At 39.3% G+C, this 22110-nt stretch overlaps 1 protein-coding gene and 1 pseudogene across 1 annotated transcript in view; one reads left to right on the top strand and one right to left on the bottom strand.

Moving 5' to 3' along the window:
* LOC103606332 overlaps positions 1-6986 on the bottom strand; it is a 10307-nt pseudogene extending 3321 nt beyond the window's left edge.
* LOC103606333 (formin-2-like) overlaps positions 1-22110 on the top strand; it is a gene marked incomplete at its 3' end in the record, with an annotated part of 94470 nt that overhangs the window by 10916 nt on the left and 61444 nt on the right. The window contains exon 2 of the mRNA XM_008590950.1: positions 7071-7132. Coding sequence (XP_008589172.1) covers positions 7071-7132 — 62 coding nt within the window. The remainder of the gene's footprint in view (positions 1-7070; positions 7133-22110) is intronic.

Below are 22110 nucleotides of genomic sequence, written 5' to 3'. Positions count from 1 at the left end.
AGTACCATGCTGTTTTGTTTACAACAGCTTTGTAGCATAATTTGAAGTCAGGCAGAGTTATACCTCTAGCTTTGTTTTTTTTGTTCAGGATTGCTTTGAAAAACAAAAGACCCTGAATAACCACCAATTTCCAAATATTGTTTTGTGCATAGCACTGCCTGTAGGAATTTTGCTTGTATTATTTGGTCTACTGCAAAATCCCTATAAAGTAACCTTATTAGGTTCATTTCACAGGTGAGGAAATTGAGATGCTCTGGGCTATGCAGATAATAAGTCCTGGAGCCAGTTGACATCAGAGCCCACTGTGTCCCATTACCTTCCAGTGCTGTCTGTGAGACGACAATGTGATTGACATATTATTATTTTTCTGTTCTGTGTTTTGGAGTATGATGTCAACTAGAGTGAAGTTAGTTGTTTATGAAAGGGTAATCAGAGGGATCTCAAGGAAGTTTGCCCAGTAGCATTAAAGTTAGACCTTAAAGTTAGACCTAATTTAGGGGGAATTACCAACCTCAGCCTATTTCAGCCTTTCAACATTCAAAGATGATGTTGAGAGGCTGGGGAGAGAAGGAGCCAGCAAAGGAGACTGAGCAGTGGTGGACGTCGCAGGCAGGAGGAAGAGGAAGAGAGTGCTCTCCTGGAAGACGAGATAAGCCCGTAGGTCACGAGGAAGGGATTTGCACCTCTGTCCCATGCTGCCGAGGACTGAGAAGTGTGCATTTGGATTTCACAAGATCTGAGTCGCCGGTGCCTGAGTGATCAGGACAGAAGCTTGAGGGATGAGAAGAAGAAGTCATGGGCAGAGAAAACTACGGATGTTCCTTTGTAGGAGGTGGAGGAGTTTTACTGCCTTTATTTTTTCCTGTTTTTGGACTCTAACATCCCAGGTAGAGGCTTCCTGTAGGTTATTTGATCCTTGGCTGTCTGTCCTTGCTTAAAAGTGTGGAAGGTGGTGAGAAGCCATGAGTCCTCGTGAAGAGTCTGTCCATATTAGTATCTCATATGTCTCTATACATCTACATAGCATATTTCATATAATCTCTCTCTGTAGAAATTAGGAGGGTTAGCTGATTTGACAAGGTATACCTGTAAAAGAAGCCAGCTTTTCTGACAAGTGCATTTCTTCTTTCCACTGAATCAAGATGCTTTCCTGTTTCTGCTTGCAACTTAGAGCTAATAAGAAAGTAAAAACATTCACATTAATAAAATTAATACAGGATAGAGAGCAGTAGAAAACCACAAGTTCGGGCTTGAAGTATAAGGAACAAATAGCCATGGGTTAGCAATGTGGTGTGGTGGGCAGCCCCTCAGGTGGCCCCAAAGGTCCCCGCCTCCTGGTATTCATGCGCTTGTGCAATCTCCTCCCCTGTGTGTGGGCCGGACCTCATGACTCACAATGGATAGAATATGACAGAGTTGTTGGGATGTCATTTGACAGATTTGGTTACAAAGAGAAGGAGACTCTGTCTTGTGTGCCCTTTCTCTCTCACTACAAGAGAAGCCAGCTGCCTTGTTATGAGCTGCCCTGTAGAGAAGCCCATCCGGCAAGAAACTGAGACAGGCTTCCAACCCACAGGCCATAAGGAGCTGAGGCCCTCAGCCTGAGGAACTGAATCCTGCCAATAACCAGTGAATGAGCTTGGAAATGGATCCCATTACAGAGCCTTCAGATGAGACTGCAGCCCCAGCCAACACTGATTACAGTCTTATGAGATACTTTAGGGCAAAGGCACCCCATACAAGCTGCACCCAGATTCTTGACCCACAGAAACCGAGATCATAAATGTGTATTGTTTAAGACCCTCAACTTTAGTGTAACTTGCTATGCAGAAAGGGATAACTAACATACCTCCTCATAAATAAACACTGTGAGGTTTTCTGCTTTTGGGGGAAGCAGAAAGGAGTAAGGCAAGAGAACACAGTGGCTGGGATGCATGTTCAGGACTGGTGGAGGGAATGGGCCATCAAGTGCAGCCTGAGCCTGCTCCAGTCCTGCCCCCTCCAGCAGGTCCCTGATTCAAACAGCATCCAGGTGGGGGTAAGGCAGGCCCTGTCACTGTTCTTTGGCTTAAACTGTTCCATTCAACAAGAGTAATCATATCTTGTTGATTTACACTATTAAAGTACACTACTTCAGCTGGCCACTCTAGAAATGTGAAAGATTTTCAGGTTTGGCTAATCATTAATATTTTGTGAAGTGTTTTGTTTTAAATGATTTTCTCAAACTTGGGCTCATAAAACATCATTTTTTCCCCTTCTGTGCAGTTATTTGATAGCAGGATTCTTCTTTTCATGGAGAAGTTCAGACAGATATGTCACTTTGCCCTCTAGTCCTGGGTGATTTAACATTGCAGTATGTTAGAATAAGAAGCATGTCCCATGTCTCTGGTGCTGAATAAGGCAGCTATGGAGGAGACACATTAATACCAAAACCACTTGTCCAGGGGATAGACACCTGGCTGACCTCTGCTTGTATATAACGTCAGTTGTCCAGTGGGAGGCTGTTTGCTACATTGAGTCTATAACGCTTTTTTATTTTGAAATGCTTTTTTTGTAATTCTTTTTCTGTAATGCAGCATCTCAAAATCAAAAGAAAACTTTTTGTTTGGGCCTTTTATTTTTAGATATTTTAAATATCTTAGGTTAAATAAGTTGACTATTTGAGTTCCAAAATAGACTATTTCACTCTTCATTTTGTAATAGCATGATTTAATGAAAACAGCATTGGACTGCAGCAATCTCATACCATGGAGTTCATGAAGAAAAGAGCTATTTATTGTCTTAACTTTTGATTGTTGAAAGCAAATGTTTAATCCTAAACTTAATTTTAATCTAACACATTGTAAGCTCTGACTCTAGTTACTAACAGTGTGTTCATAGACACTATACATTTTCAAATTAATTACATTAATTATTCCAAGGCTTTTTGAATGATCCTTTTTAGTATATAATTCTGTTTTCTACACATGATAAACGTATGCTAGAGGCAAAAGTTATTGTCCCCTTGATGAAGTCTCAGAGAATTTTAGTGCCTTGATCAAAGACAAAGACACACTGCCGGTTGGTAAAAAAGCCTGAAAGAGTACTCTGAGGGTACTTCAAAAAGTTCATGGAAAAGTGAAATTAAGGTTACATGAATCTTTCCATGAAGTTGTTGAAGCACGTTGGTATGTTCTACTTCTCTGTCACACCATCAGTTTATAAACTTGTGGGCTTAAAAATAAAATTGCTGGGTCGGCCCCGTGGCGCACTCGGGAGAGTGTGGCGCTTGGATGCGCAGCAGCGCTCCCACCGCGGGTTCGGATCCTATATAGAGATGGCTGGTGGGTTGCGATCCCCTTACCGGTCACAAAAAAAGACAAAATAAATAAATAAATAAATAAAAATAAAAATAAAATTGCTGTCCATTTGGTCTGAAGTGATTATTAACACATGGTCATTGTAAGGTGTTTAAAGGGAATGATAAACATCCCCAGTTGCTGTAATAATGGAAACTTCGCATACTTGACAAATAAATGAATAATTTGTTCATGTACAAAAAGGGCCAGTGTTTTCTCTTAACACCTCCTTCATCCTTGCACCCTCCTACATAAAAACAGAACAGATGCTTCTTGGTAAAATTTTTAGTAACATTTGTTTTTATACACACATACACACACACACACACACACACATTTGAAAAGTAATTAAAACTGCATGATAGAGCTTCAGGGGGTAGGTGGGGGTGGAAAATGTGATGAGTCCCAGACAATGAAGGATGTTCCTGAATGTCTTAGAGCAGGCGAAGGAATTGAGTGAGAGATATTTGACCTCTAATCTGAAGTATAATCACATCAGTTCCTGGTTGTACATGAGAGGATAAAGTAATCTGAATTAAACATTTATCATTGAATATACTTTAAAAATTTTTGGATTTATTTATGTTCTAAAATCACATCTTCTGCTTAACAGTTTAAATGCTAAACAAACAAGACAGTGTAATAGATAAGACCAGCACCTGCACATTTAGTTCTAATAGTTCCAGTAGTTCATCATTCAGGTGAAAGTGCCACAGTAGATGCAGTTGGAATTTTTCTCTTTGATATGTAAGAGAACAAAAACACAGATAGAACAAAAAGGAACTTGTTTGACTTTGGGTTTGGTAATAAGGCTTATTAGAGTTGGAAGGATCTTCTAAGAGTTGAACTTTTGTGTGAACGTTGGCCTGGGGAAATGACATCAACACACCACATGCCAGACCCTTTTGTCATTGCCTTTGGTCCCCAGAAAACCAAAGACATTCTTGATTGTTTTTAAATATTGGAGCTAAAATTAGGGTAATAATTTCCATTATTTACCCCCCCACACCACCATAAAGGAACTGAAGCTTACTAAGTGACTTGCTCAAAGTAATGCAACAGTGAATAAAAATTTAAATTTATACCAAGGTTAGTTTGATTCTATGTTCTATGTTATTTCCACAAAAACAAACTGCATCTTATAAAAATCGTCTTCTCTTCTGAGGAACTATCAACTTGATATAATTTCAATACTCAGGTATTTTCATCCCAAACAAGGCTGAAATTTGGACCTGGAACTGAAAGATTTCTGAGGAGTTTTTTCCTTGAATCTTTTTCCACCTTAAAAAAAGTCTATATATGGGCCGGCCCGATGGTGCACTGGAGAGTGCGCCGCTTGGGAGTGCAGCGGCACTCCCGCCGAGGGTTCAGATCCCATGTGGAGACCGGTTCCCCCTCACTGGCTGAGCACGGTACAGGCGCGACACTGAGGGTTGCGATCCCATTACCGGTCAGTAAAAAAAGGAAAAAAAAAAAAAGTCTATATATAACATTTATATAAATAATAGATATGTTAAACATATATAAATTTATATACATTATAAATATGTAATTTTTTTAACCACGATTGTCACTCGAAATCTGATTGGAGTAGTCTTTGTGCATAACCAGTTGTCTGCAGACTTTCAGCACTGGGTAATGCAACACATTCTCATCCAATAACTACAATCTCAGATTTTTATTACGCAAGTAATCTAACCTTTCTAGAGTATGAGAGACACTTTACATTTGTTGAATACGTGAGTGAATACCTTATCTTATTTCCTTGATTTTACAAACTCATCAACTGAAAATGCACCATCTGTGTAATCACAGATTTTAAGGGAGGGAATGATGAAAAACACTACTAAAAGATGCAGTAACTTAAGGATTTTAATCCAAGTCCTGATCTCTAAAATGTTAACATGTGCTTTTTAAATTGAGGAAATATAGCACTTCCATACCTTCGTCTTCCCCCAATTTTATCTTTTACTTTATTTCTTGTCTAGAACTCCTATCACTACATCCATTCTTCTGTCAGTATCTAATCTTCCTTTTCAGCGACATAAGAATGTCTATATTGTGCCCTCAAAACGGCTGGCTGCCATTGCATTGTATTAACATCTCTCATGCATGAAGCCAACTAAGGGAGAATTGTGTGGATAAACAGTTACAGTGTTGCCTTCCAGTGAGATTTCTTTGTGCATGAGTGAAAAATGAGGTTTCCTGTGTTAGGACCTTTTGAGAATTTAGGAGCAAATGACATTTATTATGATATTGGTAAATAAATGACTTTGCATGAGATAAAAAGATGAGAAACTTCAGGATATCCATGAGTAAAGTTTTATGTGGGGAAAACTTATAGGAATAAGAGTATGTTTTAAAATGATGGATAAAGTAAAAGGATGATTGTATTTTTTATGAGTTTTGACTTGAATATGAATGATTTTATTGTGTTTCTTTGTCTTGTTCTGATGATGAAACGGTATATTGAGTTGACTATTAGTATTTCCTTAATAGTTTCCCCATCAATCTCTCACTATATCACCAAATATTTATAGAGAATTACTGGAATTATTTGCTAGGTAATGAATTCCAAAGGCAGAAACCTGTGGATTCACTGTAAGATTTTATAAAGGGCTAGACTCTGTGCACATCTCAAGAGGGTAATTCTATACTTGAATTTTCCATCTTTATTTAGATTTTATGCATTTTGTTATATATTACCCCAGTGAAAATCTTTAGTTAATCCCTTTTAATTAATTTTTGAAATATGGACAAATTGAGTTGGACTATGTTTTACTGCTTTGAAACATTAAACAGTTTGTGATATGTTTGCCTTATATGGTCTAAAGAGTAAGTAGATTTGTCTGAGAGTCTTAATCAAACTTTTAGATTTATATTAGAGACCTAATTTTCCGGAAATTGAGATAGTGAATTATTAGGGCAGAAGTATCATATCCTATTTGGTAGGATATTTGTTGGTAAATCCAGTCTCTGTTCCCAGCTCCAGATACAAATGGTAAATTTCTTTGATTAAATTTCTCATCCATCTGATGCTTCCATTTCCCACTTGTCTTTTTTAATTCTTTCTTGAGATTTTTGCCATAGTCAAATAGAAAACCTCAGTTATCAAAATAAATATATTCAGTTTGTGATTATCCACTTTGTGATTTTTCTCCTGGAAATTTTTAATCTCACAAGACCTTCTCTGGCTACTTGGCACAAATCTGATCAGGGCATTAAGGATGAAATTTTAAGGATGGATCAATCTGTGCTAATCTCAATACCAACATCAAATGATTGTCCTTTGATTATAACACTTCAAGGAACTGTAACAGGAAATACATCTATCATTTCTGTACTAAGTCTGTCAGTTTAATGATTGAATTTAACCTTTGTCAAATGTTTTAAATCAGTTGGCAGATATGAGTAATTATTGGTATAAAACTAGGGTGTAGCAGTGATTTTTCAGATTTGTTCATTTGGGCCATGGATGACAGACTTACAGTTTCTCTCTGACCATGGACTATGCGCTATATTTATGGGATTTAAAGTATTTGTGGAGCAAGTGAAAGCTTTAACACTTGATGTCTGATATTGAAATTCCCGGATACTGTCTTTGTAGAGAAGCAGGTGGGCCCCTCCACCTTCTGACTGCTGGGTCATGAACTCTATTGCATGAGATGGTCAAACATCTTTTTCACAGCTGGATTTCGGCAATTTATATTTTGTTTTGTCTTTTCTTCACAGCTGTTATGAACTTGGACAATTCTGTGGTTGACCTGGAGACCCTTCAAGCTCTCTATGAGAATGTGAGTAATAGAAGGGATTTTGTGCGAGTGTAGAATGCATACACAGTACATGTCCCTGTACACATGTAGGCTCATTGCTTTCATGTCCTATGAGAATATTTGATCTGGGTGCAGTGAATTCATGTTAGTAGGAATGTGTGTTACAGTACTTTCCAGAAACATATTTGACAAATGTGTGGTCTCATGGTTTTAAAGATTGTGACTCAAAACTTGTTGCCTGTGAGGTTACTCACATTTCCTCTTTGGAAACAATAGTCAATATTTATGTGGGGGATAATTTGAGCTGAACATTGCTCTTTGCACTTCACACACACACACACATTTTAAATTTTAAAATGTTTAATTGCCTAATAAAGATTGAATATATTCAAGGTATACAACATGCTGATTTGATATACATATACATTCTATAGTGATTACCACAATTAAATCAACACATCCCTGAGCACCCATGCTGTGCATTAGATCCCCAGAACTTGTTTCTCTCATAACTGAAAGTTTGTGTCTTTTGATCACTATTTCCTTATTTCCCCCACTCCTACTCCCAGGCAACCACTGTTATATACTCTCTGCCTCTATGAGTTTGAATTTTTAGATTTTTTTATTTGTCTTTCTGTGTCTGGCTTATTTCACTTAGTGTAATGTCTTCTAGGTTTATCCGTGTTCTCACAAATGACAGGATTTCCTTTTTTTTATGGCCAAATAATGTTCTATTGTGTATATGTGATACAATTTTTTTACCATTTATCTGTCAATGAACACTTAGGTTGTTTGCAAATCTTGGCTGCTTTGAATAATTCTGCATTGAATATGGGAGTGCAGATATCTTTTCCACATACTGATTTCATTTCCTTTGGATATGTACCCAGCAGTGGTATGGCTGGATCATGTGATAGTTCTATTTTTAATTTTCTTTATTTTTTAAAAAAATTTTTATTGAATCATATTCAATTATACATATTTGGGGGGGTCGATGTTAACATATGTCGATCAAATCAATATTACTAGCATATGTATTGTTACAAATTATACTTATTCTTTATGCCCCTTGTCCAATCTCTCCCTATCGCCCTCTCCCTCCACCCTCCCACCTCTGATAACCCTAGATTTCTTCTCTCCTTCTGAAAGAGTAATGGTTACTCTGTTGATTTGTTGCCTAGATGATCTGTCCAATGCTGAGAGGTGTGTTCAGGTCCTCCCATATTATGTAGAGCAGATGCTTCTTCTGTCACTCTGGAATGGGCTTTGTGGAGAGAGACATCCTCTTCTTTTCTTTGGTCTCTGCTGGTGTCTCTCCTCATGTCAGTGCACTCCAGTGACTTGGTGGACAATCTGCACGGTGGTTGTGATGCCTTCGCAGCAGCTGTGGTTATTGTGGTGGCTGTGGTGGGCCACCCACATGGAGGTGATGTTTTTGGCATGCTCCTTGGCACTGTTAGTGTGCCTGGTTGTGGTAGGGGATTCCCTTCCCAGATCCTTGCCTCAAGACCTTGGGTGGGGCTGGAACCAATTTTTTGTCCTTTGCTTACTTCTAAAATGGGGGAACTTCCTTCCTGTGGGAACCAGTACTTGAGCTGTGTGGTTGAGCTAAATTGCTGCTTTGCTGCTGATTCCCTAGGGAGGGCTTTTTGTGCAGCTCAGGTTTTAATGGTTGACTTTATAGGTGCTTCTAGCTCTCCAGAGACCCAGTGCACCTGGGTTGTGCAGAAACTCTGATCTGGGCCTGAGTCTTTTCTCAAGCTGCACCCCATGCAATTCTATATTCCAGCTGTCCTTGCTGTGCCCCAGTGTTCTTCCAGTGGGCCCGTCTCCCCCGCCAACCGTACTGCAAACACTTCCCATGGGATGGGCCCATGTGCCGGTCCCTTGCAATGACTCACCGGCCTCTGAGTGGCTCCTTTTTTTCAGCTGTTCTGGCTCCTCACTCCTGTGTAGGTCCTCTGGAACCCTGTTAGTGGTCTTGCTGGCCTGGGGGTCACCAAGGCCCTCTTCTCCCCTGCGGCCTCCAAGCAACTTCATCTGAAGGGCACAGCTGTGGCTTCTGTCAGCTCCTGCTCCATGAGCGCAACAGCTTCAGCCTTAAAGTGACAGTGGCACAAAATGATCTGAGCAGTTTTTTCTTTCTCTCATTGTGGCTTCTCCCACCTTCATGCACTCCATACGTCTCTCCTCCTCTTCCCCTGAGCTCCAGCAGCCCTAGCTAGGCTGTTTTTGTTTTTGCTTTTTTATAGCTGTAGATTGGTTGATTTATGGGAGAGAGTGACGCTGGAGACTGTCTATTCTGCCATCTTGACTGGAAGCCTGTTTTTAATTTTCTGAGGCACCTCCACACTGCTTTTCATAATGGCTGTATCAATGTACATTCCCACCAACAGTAAACAAGGGTTCCCTTTTCTCCACATCCTCACCAGTGCTTCTTATTTCTTGTCTTTTTATAGTAGTCATCCTATAGGTTTGAGGTTATATCTCATTGTGGTTTTGATTTCCATTTCTCTGATGAACTCCAGGCAGGTGCTGTTATTATCCCTATTTTACATATGAGGAAACTTAGACATATAGAGGTTAAGTGACTTGCTGAAGGTCGCACAGCTCGTGTGGTGGTGTAGCTGGGATTTAATTCATTCTGGCTCCATTTCTCTGCACTGACACAGTTCACTTCACTAAGTTGCAGGATTTTCAGCTCTTCTGTGTAGCACTTTTTTTTAAGAAGGAGGCAAGAAAAGGGAATAAGGTATCAGAGGAGAATAATTATAGCATGGTGTAGTCAGTGCCTTTGGGGAGTGTGACCTGTGCAGAAGTATATGGCATATTTTTAGCTTGGACAGGCTAAATTACAGAACATTGATTTGTGGAGTAAGAAAGCAATTCTCTTTTCAGTGCTTTTGATTATATCTAGGAGAAAGTCTCCATGTGGTCCTAGTTTGTCTCTAATATCTTTGAGTTCTTTTTGCTCTTGCCATTGATCTATCTTTGGTTAAACCTCTGTGCTCTTTGGGCTCTGGCCTTAGTTGGTCCTTGATTTTTTGTCTCAAGTCAAAGAATTCCTGGCTCTTAGAGACACGTGTGGGAGGGCAGGGTGCAGGTTCTCCTCCGTGACCACTCCCTTGAGGACTGTGTGTTCAGTCTGCTTGTCCACTCTTGAACTTGGTGCTTTCAAACATATGTATATGTCATCTCACCTGTGAGAGTGGGACCTTTGTAAGAGCAAATGTTTCTCATGGTGCATCCTACAGAACCTGTTAATCAGGTGTAGAAGACTTCAGTGAGGCTGTCGTGAAGGAGGACTGAGAGGGAAGGTTCGAATAGTTTATTACATAGTTGTTTCCATATAGTGGACAGACTGGAAATTTAATCATGTGGTTAGTATAGTAGTGTCCCAACAAAATGGGAATTTAAAACATAACCATTTGGAGTTACAGACAGTTTTCCTTTCTCTTGTGTCTTTTATAATAACCCTCTGCCAGGCACGAGGGCCATATGGAAGAAATGAGGAAATAGCAGAGGAAAGTAATTTTTTCAACAGATCATAATAAGTTAAGATGTTGTTGGGTGTGTGTATCTGTCTTGCACATACATTACATATACATATATACATGTTTGTGTGTACATAATTTGTCTGTGCATATGTGTGTGTGTGTGAATGAATGTCTTATTTAAACCTGATATATCCATATGTAGAAATATATACAGAAAAATTTAGAACATTGAGGACAATTATATTTATAAGGGAAGTTTATTTTACAGTGATTTATACTTAGTCTGAAGTGTAAACTTAAGGTCTTCTCTGGTCTTTTCTGAACCTGAACTTGCACCTTTCCCTGGTTCCCTGGTTCCTTGGTGCAAGGTCACTCTCTTATTTTCCCCATATATGCAATTGTTTTTTAAAATCCTCATCTTTAATGTCTGGATTCCAAAAGGTAGAGAAGAGAAAAATTAACCCTGTAAAAAAAGAGGGCTCTGGCCTTTTAAAGCCCTTGGCAGTCACTTCAGCCTGACAGGAAGGGGCTTGCAGCAGTGAGCAGTCGAGGAAAGTGCAATAACAATGATTTCCTGCCTCTTTGTGACCAGAAGGAGTAATCAGAGATCAGAGCACAGATTCCTGGTATCTGGAGCATAGGGTCCTTTTTGCCCACTTTGGTTCCTGCAGCTGCTTGCAAGGTGCTTCAGGAACATGTGCACAGCCGGCTGCCACTGGGCTGGGGGTGGGGGATGGGTGGCTACTAATGTGCAGAGAGATGAAATTGACCTAAATTAAATTTGTGCAGTATAAAGTCCAAGGCTTCCCCTGGAAGTTGCAAGCCTTGAACAGACCCCAGAGTTACCAAACAGTTACATCAGACAGATTCTGTTATTGTAATTGTCTAGGTATGGAGACAGATTCCTGGTGCTTCTTGCTCTGCCATCTGCCCCAGATCATCTCTTGGGGTTCCTAATTTGTCCATTCATTCTTAATCTATTTTCTTTTACATCATCTAGCATAGTTATAATCGCTGCTTTAAAGTCTTCCTCTGATCATTTGAACATCTGGGTCATCTTGGAGTTGACATCTATTGATTGTGTTTTCCTTTCATACTTGGTCACATTTTCCCCGTTTTTTGTTTGTTTGCTTGTTTGTTGTTCTATAGGATAATTTTGTATTGTATCTTGATCAACATAGTATTCTGTTTATCTGTGTAGCTTTAGTCATTTTTGCACATAACTTTAACATCTAAATGAGTTTAGTAGCCTCTCTGATACCAGCTATACAATCTGAGCTTTGTTGGAAAAAAAAATTGTTGATTTTTAAAAGCGTGAATTCTCCAGTAACTGAATTTAGTGAAACACTATTTTCTTTTTGTAGTCTGTAGTGAAAAACATGTTGCGTAATCAAATAAGTTGGAGAAAATGTTAACTTGAGGTTAAAAATAACACTGGTCAGAGTCATATGCCTAAGTAAATGATAGTCTTAAAGTGGGGGGCATTTTTAATTGACTCCTTCCTTCAATTCAATTATTAATCTAATGAGAACAATAGTATTATATAGTTTGGAAAATGCTACTCTATTGCAGTTGAAATAAATCCAGACTTTCAGAAACAAGGAATGCATCTATTATAGAGTTGTAACTTTAACATAGTTACTATTTTACTCGTTACCAAATAATTGGAGGTATATCTGTTTTATGTATTTCTTCCTACCATAAGAATTATTTCATGAAAATGTCATCTTAGTAGTATAGGAAAATTATTTGTAATAATTGGACACAAACCATCATTATAACAGATCAGTATAAGTGCTTTAAAATCCTTAAATGTAGGGTTTTCTAGAATAAATAATTTACAGTTTTTTAAATATTGTGCGCTTTAGAGAAAAAAAATCAATGTGAGGGGAGTGGAGATTTCCCAGGCTGGTGGGTTCAATTTTATACATTATTGCTATTTTCAAAATGATATTTCAACTAGGAATTGCAGGAGGTGAAGAAGAGAAGCTTCGTGGAAATCTAGGATACATTACCCTGCCTTAAGGGTGAGCAATCCTGACGTATTCAAGGAAAAGCAGGATGACGGACACGACTAAAATGGTGGGAGAGAGACTATAGTAGGAGGTAACTAGAGACATGTTGGAGGGCACAGCTTCTCTAGGGCCTTGTAGGCCTTTGTAAGATTGTGACTTCTCATCTCAGTAATTTGGGAAGTCAGTGTAGGGTTTTGACTGGAATATTTGTGTTTTAGGAGGAAGACTGACTTCTGGAGTACAGACTCTGGGGAGGCAGGGTGGGGTGTGCGAGATGCTCAGGAGTTAAGAGATGATGATGTCTGGGACCTCAGTGGAAGCAGTGCAGTTGGGGAGAAGTGGTCAGATTCTGGAAATATTTTGAAGAATAAGCCAATAGAATTTGCTAGTGGGTTGAGTGTGGACTGTGAGAGAAAGAAAGGAACAAGATGATTCCAAGATTTTTGGCCCAAGTGGTTGGAAGGATGGGACTGCCATCAGTGACAGGTGGAATTGGCTTGGCAAAGGATGGGGAAGTAAGAATTCTGTTTTGGTCATGTGAGGTTTGAGTTGTCTGTCTGTTTTGGTCATGTGAGGTTTCATTCATTCAAATTGATATGCAGAGAAAGGAATATAGTAATCTCAAGGCAGAAAGTGGATCATGAGGCTCTGATTGTTAGATGGTCTATCAGTATGCGTTCAATGAGGGGACAGAAACCATGAAGTAATGTAAACAAGGAAGTGTATTATAATGAATGGTTAGCATGTGGGAGAGTACAAGAATGTAAAGATAAGTCTAATGGTACCCTAAAGCTGAGTGACTATACTGAAAGAAGGATAAACTTGGAAGGGGAGCTCCTCTCTAAGGCTGGATGCAGATCTTGCTGGGGAAGGTGTGGTTGCAGCCCACTGTGTTAACTGGGCCACAGCTGGTCAACAGTCTCTGGAAGAGCATAAAACAAATTTCTGGGGGCAGGTGAGCTACAGGTGGTCGGCAGGCATGCAAAAGTCAGGATGCCACAGTGGAAATGAAACCCAAGCGTACAGTGTCCATGTTGGAAGGGCCCTGGAAACAACTTCAGGGCACAGGTGAGCCATGGCTGGTGCAGGTGCACAGTGCATGATGTTTACATTGGGAGTGAAATGGTCACAGGACCTAGGCCAGGGCTGCAATGTTGCCAAGGGCTCTGCATTTATGTATACTGTTGGGGCTGGGGCAGAGCACCCTCACATGTCCTCACACACCCACACTGCTGATGAACTATGCAGGAGGAAGGAGAAAAGGTACACCTGAGTTAGGAAGAGGAGCCCCCTTCCTTCTGCAGTGTATTTCCAGCACCTCCTACTGGCAGAGCTAAGCATTGTGTTCACTGTAAAGGGGGAAAAGCTCATCCCAGTCCATTATCTCAGGGTGGATTTAATAAGGTAAATTGGGAAGTGGGAGGCAGTAACTTGCACAGGTGGTAGGGATTGTTGAGGTTTGGAGAGCTATGGTCTTATCTGGCATGTAAGGCACATGTAGTCTGTGACTTTATGTGGCCCGAGTCTTGTTCATATGAAGGTGTATCTGGAAACAAAAAGTAAGGTGCACATGCTTAGACTTAGCTTGGGTCCTCCGTGGAAATCTTTCAAATTTTATTCTGTTGGTATAACTGTAATTATTAATTTCAGGTCTAAAACAGTGTTTGAGATGTGTCTGAATAAATCTTAATTTTGCCTTAATAGTTTACTAATGACAGTTGAGGGACATGTAAATTTTATTTAGAAGAAAGTAATGTTTAAATTCAATTTTTTGTTATTAAATATATGAGGAATAATCTTATTTAGAATTCCAGTGCTTATCCTTGAGAACAATAAAATATGACTAACCTGAATCTTTTCCCATAAATACACTCTTTCTTTTTGCCAGATGCTTAAATGCCATTGGACTGTTTTAAAGTAGTTCTATTTGATCTCTGTGAAACACATGGAAGCATTTGTTATTCAAACCTTCTGTAGAATGTAATCTCTTTTTCTCCCAATTGCCTACATTTGGAAGTGAGCTTTCTCTTCTAATTGTGAATGTATTTTGGATAGTCTCCAAATCTAAACACATCCTAATTTCGAAAACCACAATCCTGAGAGCCCAGTTTATGTTTACTGAGGAATTAAAATCTAGTGAAATCACATAGTTACTAAATTACAGTACATTCTAGTGAGTTTTTAAGAATAAAAATCTTAATAGTTTGCCTAGGGTGATTGTCTGTCATTGAGTTCAGAGAGGAAAGTCTTTTCATACGCAGTGTACAATATTTACAGTTGGTTCAATATATCTATTGCCTCTGATTCTTTTGTATACTCCTTATATGGCATGGTGATTTTGTGTTTTGGGGTGGGGAATGGGGGAGTAGTGGAGGCAAGTCCTTATTTTTTCTTTAGTGTGATAAATGATTAGCATCAAGTCAAAAATGTCCTTATTTTTTCTTTAGTGTGATAAATAATTAGCATCAAGTCAAAAGTGTATCTGTAAAAGTGTCCATGCATAACTATCAGCTGAATTGTGCTTTTTTGAAAATGTTCATTTTTTTCTTTATTTCCTACTCAAGAAAGAAACAAAAAATCTTAAATATTAAAAGAAAACCAAACCCTGTAAGTGAATCCTATTGGAAGTTCAAGTGAAGAAAAATAAAAAATAGAAAGGGGAAAAATTTTTACATCCATTAGTAATTAAACAGCTCTAATCTAATTAGAAGGAAGAAAAAAAGCAAGTAGGGTATAAAGAATTAGAGGTCTGAATTTACACTTCCCAAGATTGTATTTCACAGACATGCTTTTTATAGTTTTAGTAATCTTTTCTTAGGGTAGTAGTTGACACACCACAGACTTTAATCTAGAAGAAGGATATCATGCATGTCACATGATATAATATCCTCAAAAGTATATATTTGTGTTCCTATAAATTCCTAGAAGAATTTAATTGATTCATGTTTTAAGCAACATGTAATCAGTTTCTTCAAACACAAATGAGAGGAGTATCAACTTTCTTAACACAGCTATTTTAAAACCACATTCTCACATTTCATTGTTTTATTGAGTTGTTTTATGGAATCCCTGCAAGTATGCGCATTTTCAACTATGACCATGTTTAGATGAATTTCAAAATTAAAAAAAAAAAAACTTTACATCTTGAATCACAGATTGACTCTATAAACTTAATAAAAAGTAGAAATAGAATTTTTTTCTTGTTCATCTAGGATGTGATATTGCCTGCCAAATCGTAAAATTAATGATTGATTTTTCTGATAGCTGTGCTTCCTCTGGATAAACTGACTGCATTGCATGAATTCCTAGTAAATGAAAGTGAAAATGACTAACATGGCCGCAGTGGAAATATGTGAAAATAAATGATGCATGATTGTTCATATCCATTTTTCCTGTTATTTTAATAAGAGATTTTCATGTGATCAGTTGATGTACAAGAGGTTGACTTATTGTAGAACAGTGAGCATTTTCATGTTCATTATTGTCCGGTAGATTTTGTGATTATTTACTATTTGCAGGTAGTTGCTCTGAGCACTTCTCTTTCACATTTGTCTTTTAATTTTTCACAGTCTGGCCCTTGACCATATTGCAGCTCTCTGCCCTCCAGACACTCACCCCTCTCAAGTTTCTCAAAGCTGCCCAGATCCCACCACTGGAACAGCATACAAAAAGCTGTTTTTGCAGACAGCTTTCTATGTGCCATCCCCTCCTAGTGAATGTTTACTGCACCTTCGGTTCCCCTTCTTTCCTTCCTTCTTTCCTTCCTTCCTTAGGATTTCTTCCTTGAGTCAAATCCTCCTGTTACAGGCTCTCATAGCTACATGCACCTCATCTTCAGAGCACTGGTCAGCCTACAAATTCCACACATATTCACTTGATTATCTTTACACTCCTGCTCTCCAATCTCATGAAAGTTCTGTCCTTTTCCCCCTTAGTTCCCACGGATTTGTCACCCCTTTCCCCCTTGGTGATGGAGTCACCAAAGATTACTCAAAGCCCATCTCTCTTGAGCAATGAGACACCCCAGAAAGAGGTTAATCTCCCATCACCCCCAACAGTGAAGCATTTCTTCCATTTGGGGAATTAACAACAAATTGGGGTTTTCCTCCTGCATTTATTCTCCAGCCCAGGAAGTTACAGGAAGAGACATAGTTTTAACAAGTTTACCAATAGAAGCTAGTAACGTTCAGTGAAAACAAGTCAGATGACATCCTGTTAGGCCACTAAGTGATCCACTAACAAAGGGTTGATTTAGCAAACATTCCTTCTCCCTCCAGCAGCTTTTCAGTAACTTCACATGTCAATCAGTAACCAGTCTGTCTTTGAGCCAGCAACCTCGCTGTGTTATCAGTCTTTATCTAACCACAGAGACTAAATAGCCTGGGGAAAATTTCCTGTTTCTTGCAAGGTTAATATTTGAAACTGCAAGGCTTTGGAAAACCAGGCCCTGTGAAGTACATTTGCTCCATGCATACTCCACACTTAGTATTGTGTCTCCTTGGCAGACAGTAAGCACTACAAAAAATACTTACCAAATGAATACAAATAATTGTTTATGGTAATTAAAACACTAGCCTTAAGAAGTTCTCTTAAATAGAATTTCTCTTAAAAATATCAGGGTATGTGTCATGATTCTAATGATGGCACTGTTCCTTGGAGGAAAGAGTAACTCTGTGATCAGATGTTCCACAAAGTTAATTTGAGGATCAGTTTTTACTTTTACAATGAAGACCTTTTTTTTAAAAAAGAAAATGTAGTTTTAATATTATTTTGTTACACTCTAGGGTGTTGTTGGGGAGCAGTTGGGCAGTTGGGAGGGAAGGGGAGATGGGAATGAAATGTGATGAAGAAGGAGGAAGGAGGAGGGGTGGGACTGAGGCCTGTGGCACCCCCCTCATTCCCACAGGTGAGACCAGGGTGCTTCCAGCAGTGGCTTGGTCATTGCCAGTGTGGGTGCAAATGTCAAGGAGGTGTGGCAAAAGCCCTCGACCCCCCCACCACTCCAACTCGGGAACCCAAGGCCCTTCTTGCTGAGTCTTGGTGGTCGTCACTGGGCTGGCTTCATGTGTCAGAGGGGTATGGCTGAGGCCCTCGGCCCCCCACCTCCTCAGCTCGGGAGAACCTAGAGCACTTCCTGCGGCAGCTCGGTGGTCATTGCTGGGCTGGCTGAGTGTGTTGGGGGGACCTGGCTGAGGCCCCCCACTAACCCAGCTTGGGAGAGCACAGGGAGCTTCCTGAGATGGTTTGTGGTCACCTCTGGGCTTGCTGTGCATGTCAGGGGGGCATGGATGAGGCCCTCATCCCCCACCCCCAGGATTGGTTGCAGGTGTCGGGAGGCATTGCTGAGGCCCCCGGACCTCCCTCTTTTCTGGCTTGGTAGCCCAGGTGACTTCCAGTCCTTCTAGGTATTATAGGTGTTCTTTGGTGAAATGAGACCTTTACTAGTTAATAGCAAACTTTGTCTCTGGTTGCAGGTACTTTGTTTTATCTTTCAGTTCTGTGTTGGATTATTTGCTGTTTCTACCACTTAAACTCTGCACTGGAACTAATTTGGTGTTCTTAGTTTACTTCTTTTTTTTCTCTCTGAATAAAAGGACTATTTACTTGCTATATCAGTTCTCGAGGTACATATTATTTTATATTACATAATAATTTTAAGCTAGAAGTTTACTAATGCATTCTTTTTATGCTAATGCATATTCAAGCATGCATTTATCGACAGATTTTTTTTTTTGCTTAACATTTTTTTATTTTACTTCTCAAAATACATTGTACTTGATTATCATGCCCCTTTACCCGTTCCTCTCCATGCCCACCCCCCCCCCACATCATATCTGTTCTCTTGACTTAAATAATTCAAGGAATTTTTGTAGTTATTCTAGCCCCCCCCACTTTATTTGTTTGTGTGTTTATTTATTTATTTATTTTTAGCTCCCACAAATAAGTGAGAACATGTGGTATTTCTCTTTCTGTGCCTCACTTGTTTCACTTAATATAATTTGCTCTAAGTCCATCCGTGTTGTTGTGAATGGTAGTACTTCGTTCTTTTTTTATAGTAGAGTAGAATTCCATTGTGTAGATGTACCACAGTTTCCTTATCCACTCATCAGATGATGGATATTTGGGCTGGTTCCAGCTCGTGGCTATTGTATATTGAGCTCCAATAAACATTGGAGTACAGGTATCCCTTTGGCATGATGATTTCCATTCCTCTGGGTATATTCCCAGCAGTGGAATTGCTGGGTCATATGGTAGATCTATCTGCAATTGTTTGAGGAACCTCCATATCATTTTCCATAAAGTCTGCACCATTTTGCAGCCCCACCAACAGTGGATGAGAGTTCCTATTTCTCTATAACCTCTCCAGAACTTATCATTCTCAATCTTTTGGATATTAGCCATCCTAACTGGAGTGAGATGGTATCTCAAAGTGGTCTTGATTTGCATTTCCTGGATGTTGAGTGATATTGAGCATTTTTTCATGTGTCTGTTGGCCATTTGTATATCTTCCGTTGAGAAATGCCTGTTCAGCTTCTTTGCCCATTTTTTAATTGGGTTATTTGCTTTTTTGCTGTAAAGTTGTTTGGGTTCCTTGTATATTCTGGATATTAATCCTTTGTCAGATGTGTATTTTGCAAATATTTTGTCTCACACTGTTGGTTGTTTTTTTATTCTGTTGATTGTTTCTTTTGCTGTGCAGAAGTTTTTAGTTTGATATAATCCTATTTGTTTATTTTACCTTTAGTTGCCTATGCTTTTTGGGTCCTATTCACGAATTCTGTACCCACTCCTACTTCCTGGAGTATTTCCCCTATGTTTTCTTTAAGGAGTTTTATTGTTTCAGGATGTATATTTAATTCTTTAATCCATTACTTCTAAAAAGGGGGAACTTCCTTTGGGAACCAGTACTTGAGCTCTGTAGTTTAGCTAAATTGCTGCTTCACTGCTATTTCCCTAGGGAAGGCTTTCTATGCAGCTCAGGGTTTAGTGGTTGGCTTTGTAGGTATTTCTATCTCTCATGTGATCTGGTGCACCTGGGTTGTGTGGAAACTCTGGTCTGGGCCTGAGTCTTTTCATCAAACTACGCCCTATGCAATTCTGCATTCCTATACAGTCTCCTTTGACTGTTCCTGCACTGACTAGGGGGCAGATCAGCCGTCCTTGCTGTGCCCCAGTGTTCTCCCAGTGGGCCCATCTCCCCCACTGCCCATGCTGCAAACACTTCCAATGGGATGGGTCTTGCTTTGGACTCACCAGCCTCTGAGTGGCTCCTTTTCTTCAGTTGTTGTGGCTCCTCAGTTCTGTGTGGGTCCATGGAAACCCTAATAGTGCTCTTGCTGGCCTGGGGGCCACCAAGGCCCTCTTCTCCCCTGCCACCTCCTAGCAACTTCATCCAGAAGGCACAGCTATGGCTTTTGCTGGTTCCTGTTCAGCGCTCTGTGCTCTCAGCAGCTCCAGCCTGGAAGCAGCCAGGGCTTGAAACGGTCAGATCGTTTTGTAATTTCTTTCATCATGGCTTCTCCTGCTGGACTCTGTAGGTCTCTCCTCCTTTTCCCCTGAGTTCTTGCGGCCCCAGCTTGGCTGTTGCTGCTTTTTTATAGCTGTAAATTTGTTGATTTGTGGGAGAGAGTGATGCTGGGCACTGTCTATCCTGCCATCTTGGCTGGAAGCCTCTACAATAAAGACTATTGCTTCCTTTGCATTGAGCCAGAAAGCACAGCCTCTCATGGTGTGTTGCAGAATCTGTTACCCCAGGAAAGATGCAGTTATTGAGCTGCCTGGATTGACGCCCCTGCACTTTTCCCCAACACCTACCTATTTGCACATCAAGATTAATGTCTTCCTTATATGGAGACTCCTTAAAGAAGACTTAAACAGAGATTATTCTTAGAGCTCTATGGTGTTTCTTCCTGTTCCTGACCTTTTCCTTCTCCCCATCCATCTGCTCATCTTGAAATTTGCTATGTCACTTCACATTGCAACACTTGCCCTTCAGGTTACCACTGTTACCACTTACGTTTTCCTTTCTGGGGGTCTTTACTATGTGAGGAAAGGTAAGTCATCCTGGATGAGTACCCATCAGACCAGGCATCTAGTTCTCAATTCCACCCATCCAATGCTTCCTTTTTCTAACAAATATTTATAACGTCTCCTTCCGTACCCTGAAAATAATTTTATAGATAATACATTCTGTCTACATACATAACAAAATCATCTGATGTCTGCAAATAATATAAAGTAGAAATAAGTAATGTATAATATTAAACGATGCCTTTAGTTATGTAAATGATTATATGATTGAATCAGAAAATATAATGAAGTAGACAGGTGTTTGTCCCTGTATAATAATTACCTTGAATACAGCAGCTAAGAATGGCTTTATCACCACTAATAAAATTTTCCAAAATAGTGAACACTTGTTAAAGTTGCAGTATGTATTTTCTTAGATGTGCCTGGTTGCTCCATTCCTGGACAACTCTGTATATATTAATGTGTATGTTAAAATATAGTATGAAATATTTAATTAAACATTAAAAATAATGTATATAAAACAATAGCATATATTAGCTTCCTAAAAAAATACTTTATGTATACAAGTTTTCTTTCACAACTTATGTTTTTGTATGTAGTAAGCTGCTAGGAAATATGCTGGGTACATATTCCCGTTCTGCAAGGAAAATGTAATTTTGTTGCATAAAATATAATTTTATTTGTTGCAAAATAAAATTATGCATAGAATTTTAATTTTCTTATAAGAATTAAGTGCTAACATTTTATGGATACTAGTTTAAAACAAAATACATAATAACGCACTTTAAGTCCCACCCCCTAAAAAAGAGGGATGGATTGTGTAGGCTGTGGTGTTTGGGGAGGGGAAGGACAGTGTCTGTCTGCAGCTAGGAGCACAAATGTTGGTGGACTGGGAATAATGGAGGGAGGGTTGGTGTATTGTGCCTCTGCCAGGTTCACATGTCCCTGAGAAATGCTGCTTCCACCACTGACCTATTATAAATCACAGGCCGGTCTTCAGTACACACTGACCTGAAATAAACACATATTCAAGGTTTCTGCTATTAAAAAGAGAGGAAAAGGAAAAAAGATTGCTATTATTGTGGTCCTAAATTTCTTTATAATAGTAGCTAGAGAATAAGTCAAAAATAAATATAAAAAATATTTTTGGAATATTTTTATGTTGGCTTACTCTTGGCTTTGATCCCTCCTGCTATTTTTTTCTTGTGTTTTAGTTAAATGTGAACCTTGTTTGATAATAGAAACACTTGTTTTCTTCTGCTTTTATTACAGCTTCTTTGGTCTCTCAGGAGCTTTCCTCTCAGAAGAACATGAACTGCACATGCTTGTGTGAGATGTTCAATTGTTTAGAAGTTCCCATCTGCCTCTATCAGCCATTGTTTTTATATAAACTCTATTTTTCCATGATCAGCCTCCAGTTTCTCTGTTTGAGAACATTAACAACCATTTTAGCTTG

Source organism: Galeopterus variegatus, unplaced genomic scaffold (genome assembly GCF_000696425.1).
Source record: "Galeopterus variegatus unplaced genomic scaffold, G_variegatus-3.0.2 Scaffold6482, whole genome shotgun sequence".
Lineage (NCBI taxonomy): Eukaryota > Metazoa > Chordata > Mammalia > Dermoptera > Cynocephalidae > Galeopterus > Galeopterus variegatus.
This window is presented reverse-complemented; position numbering and strand designations above follow the sequence as displayed.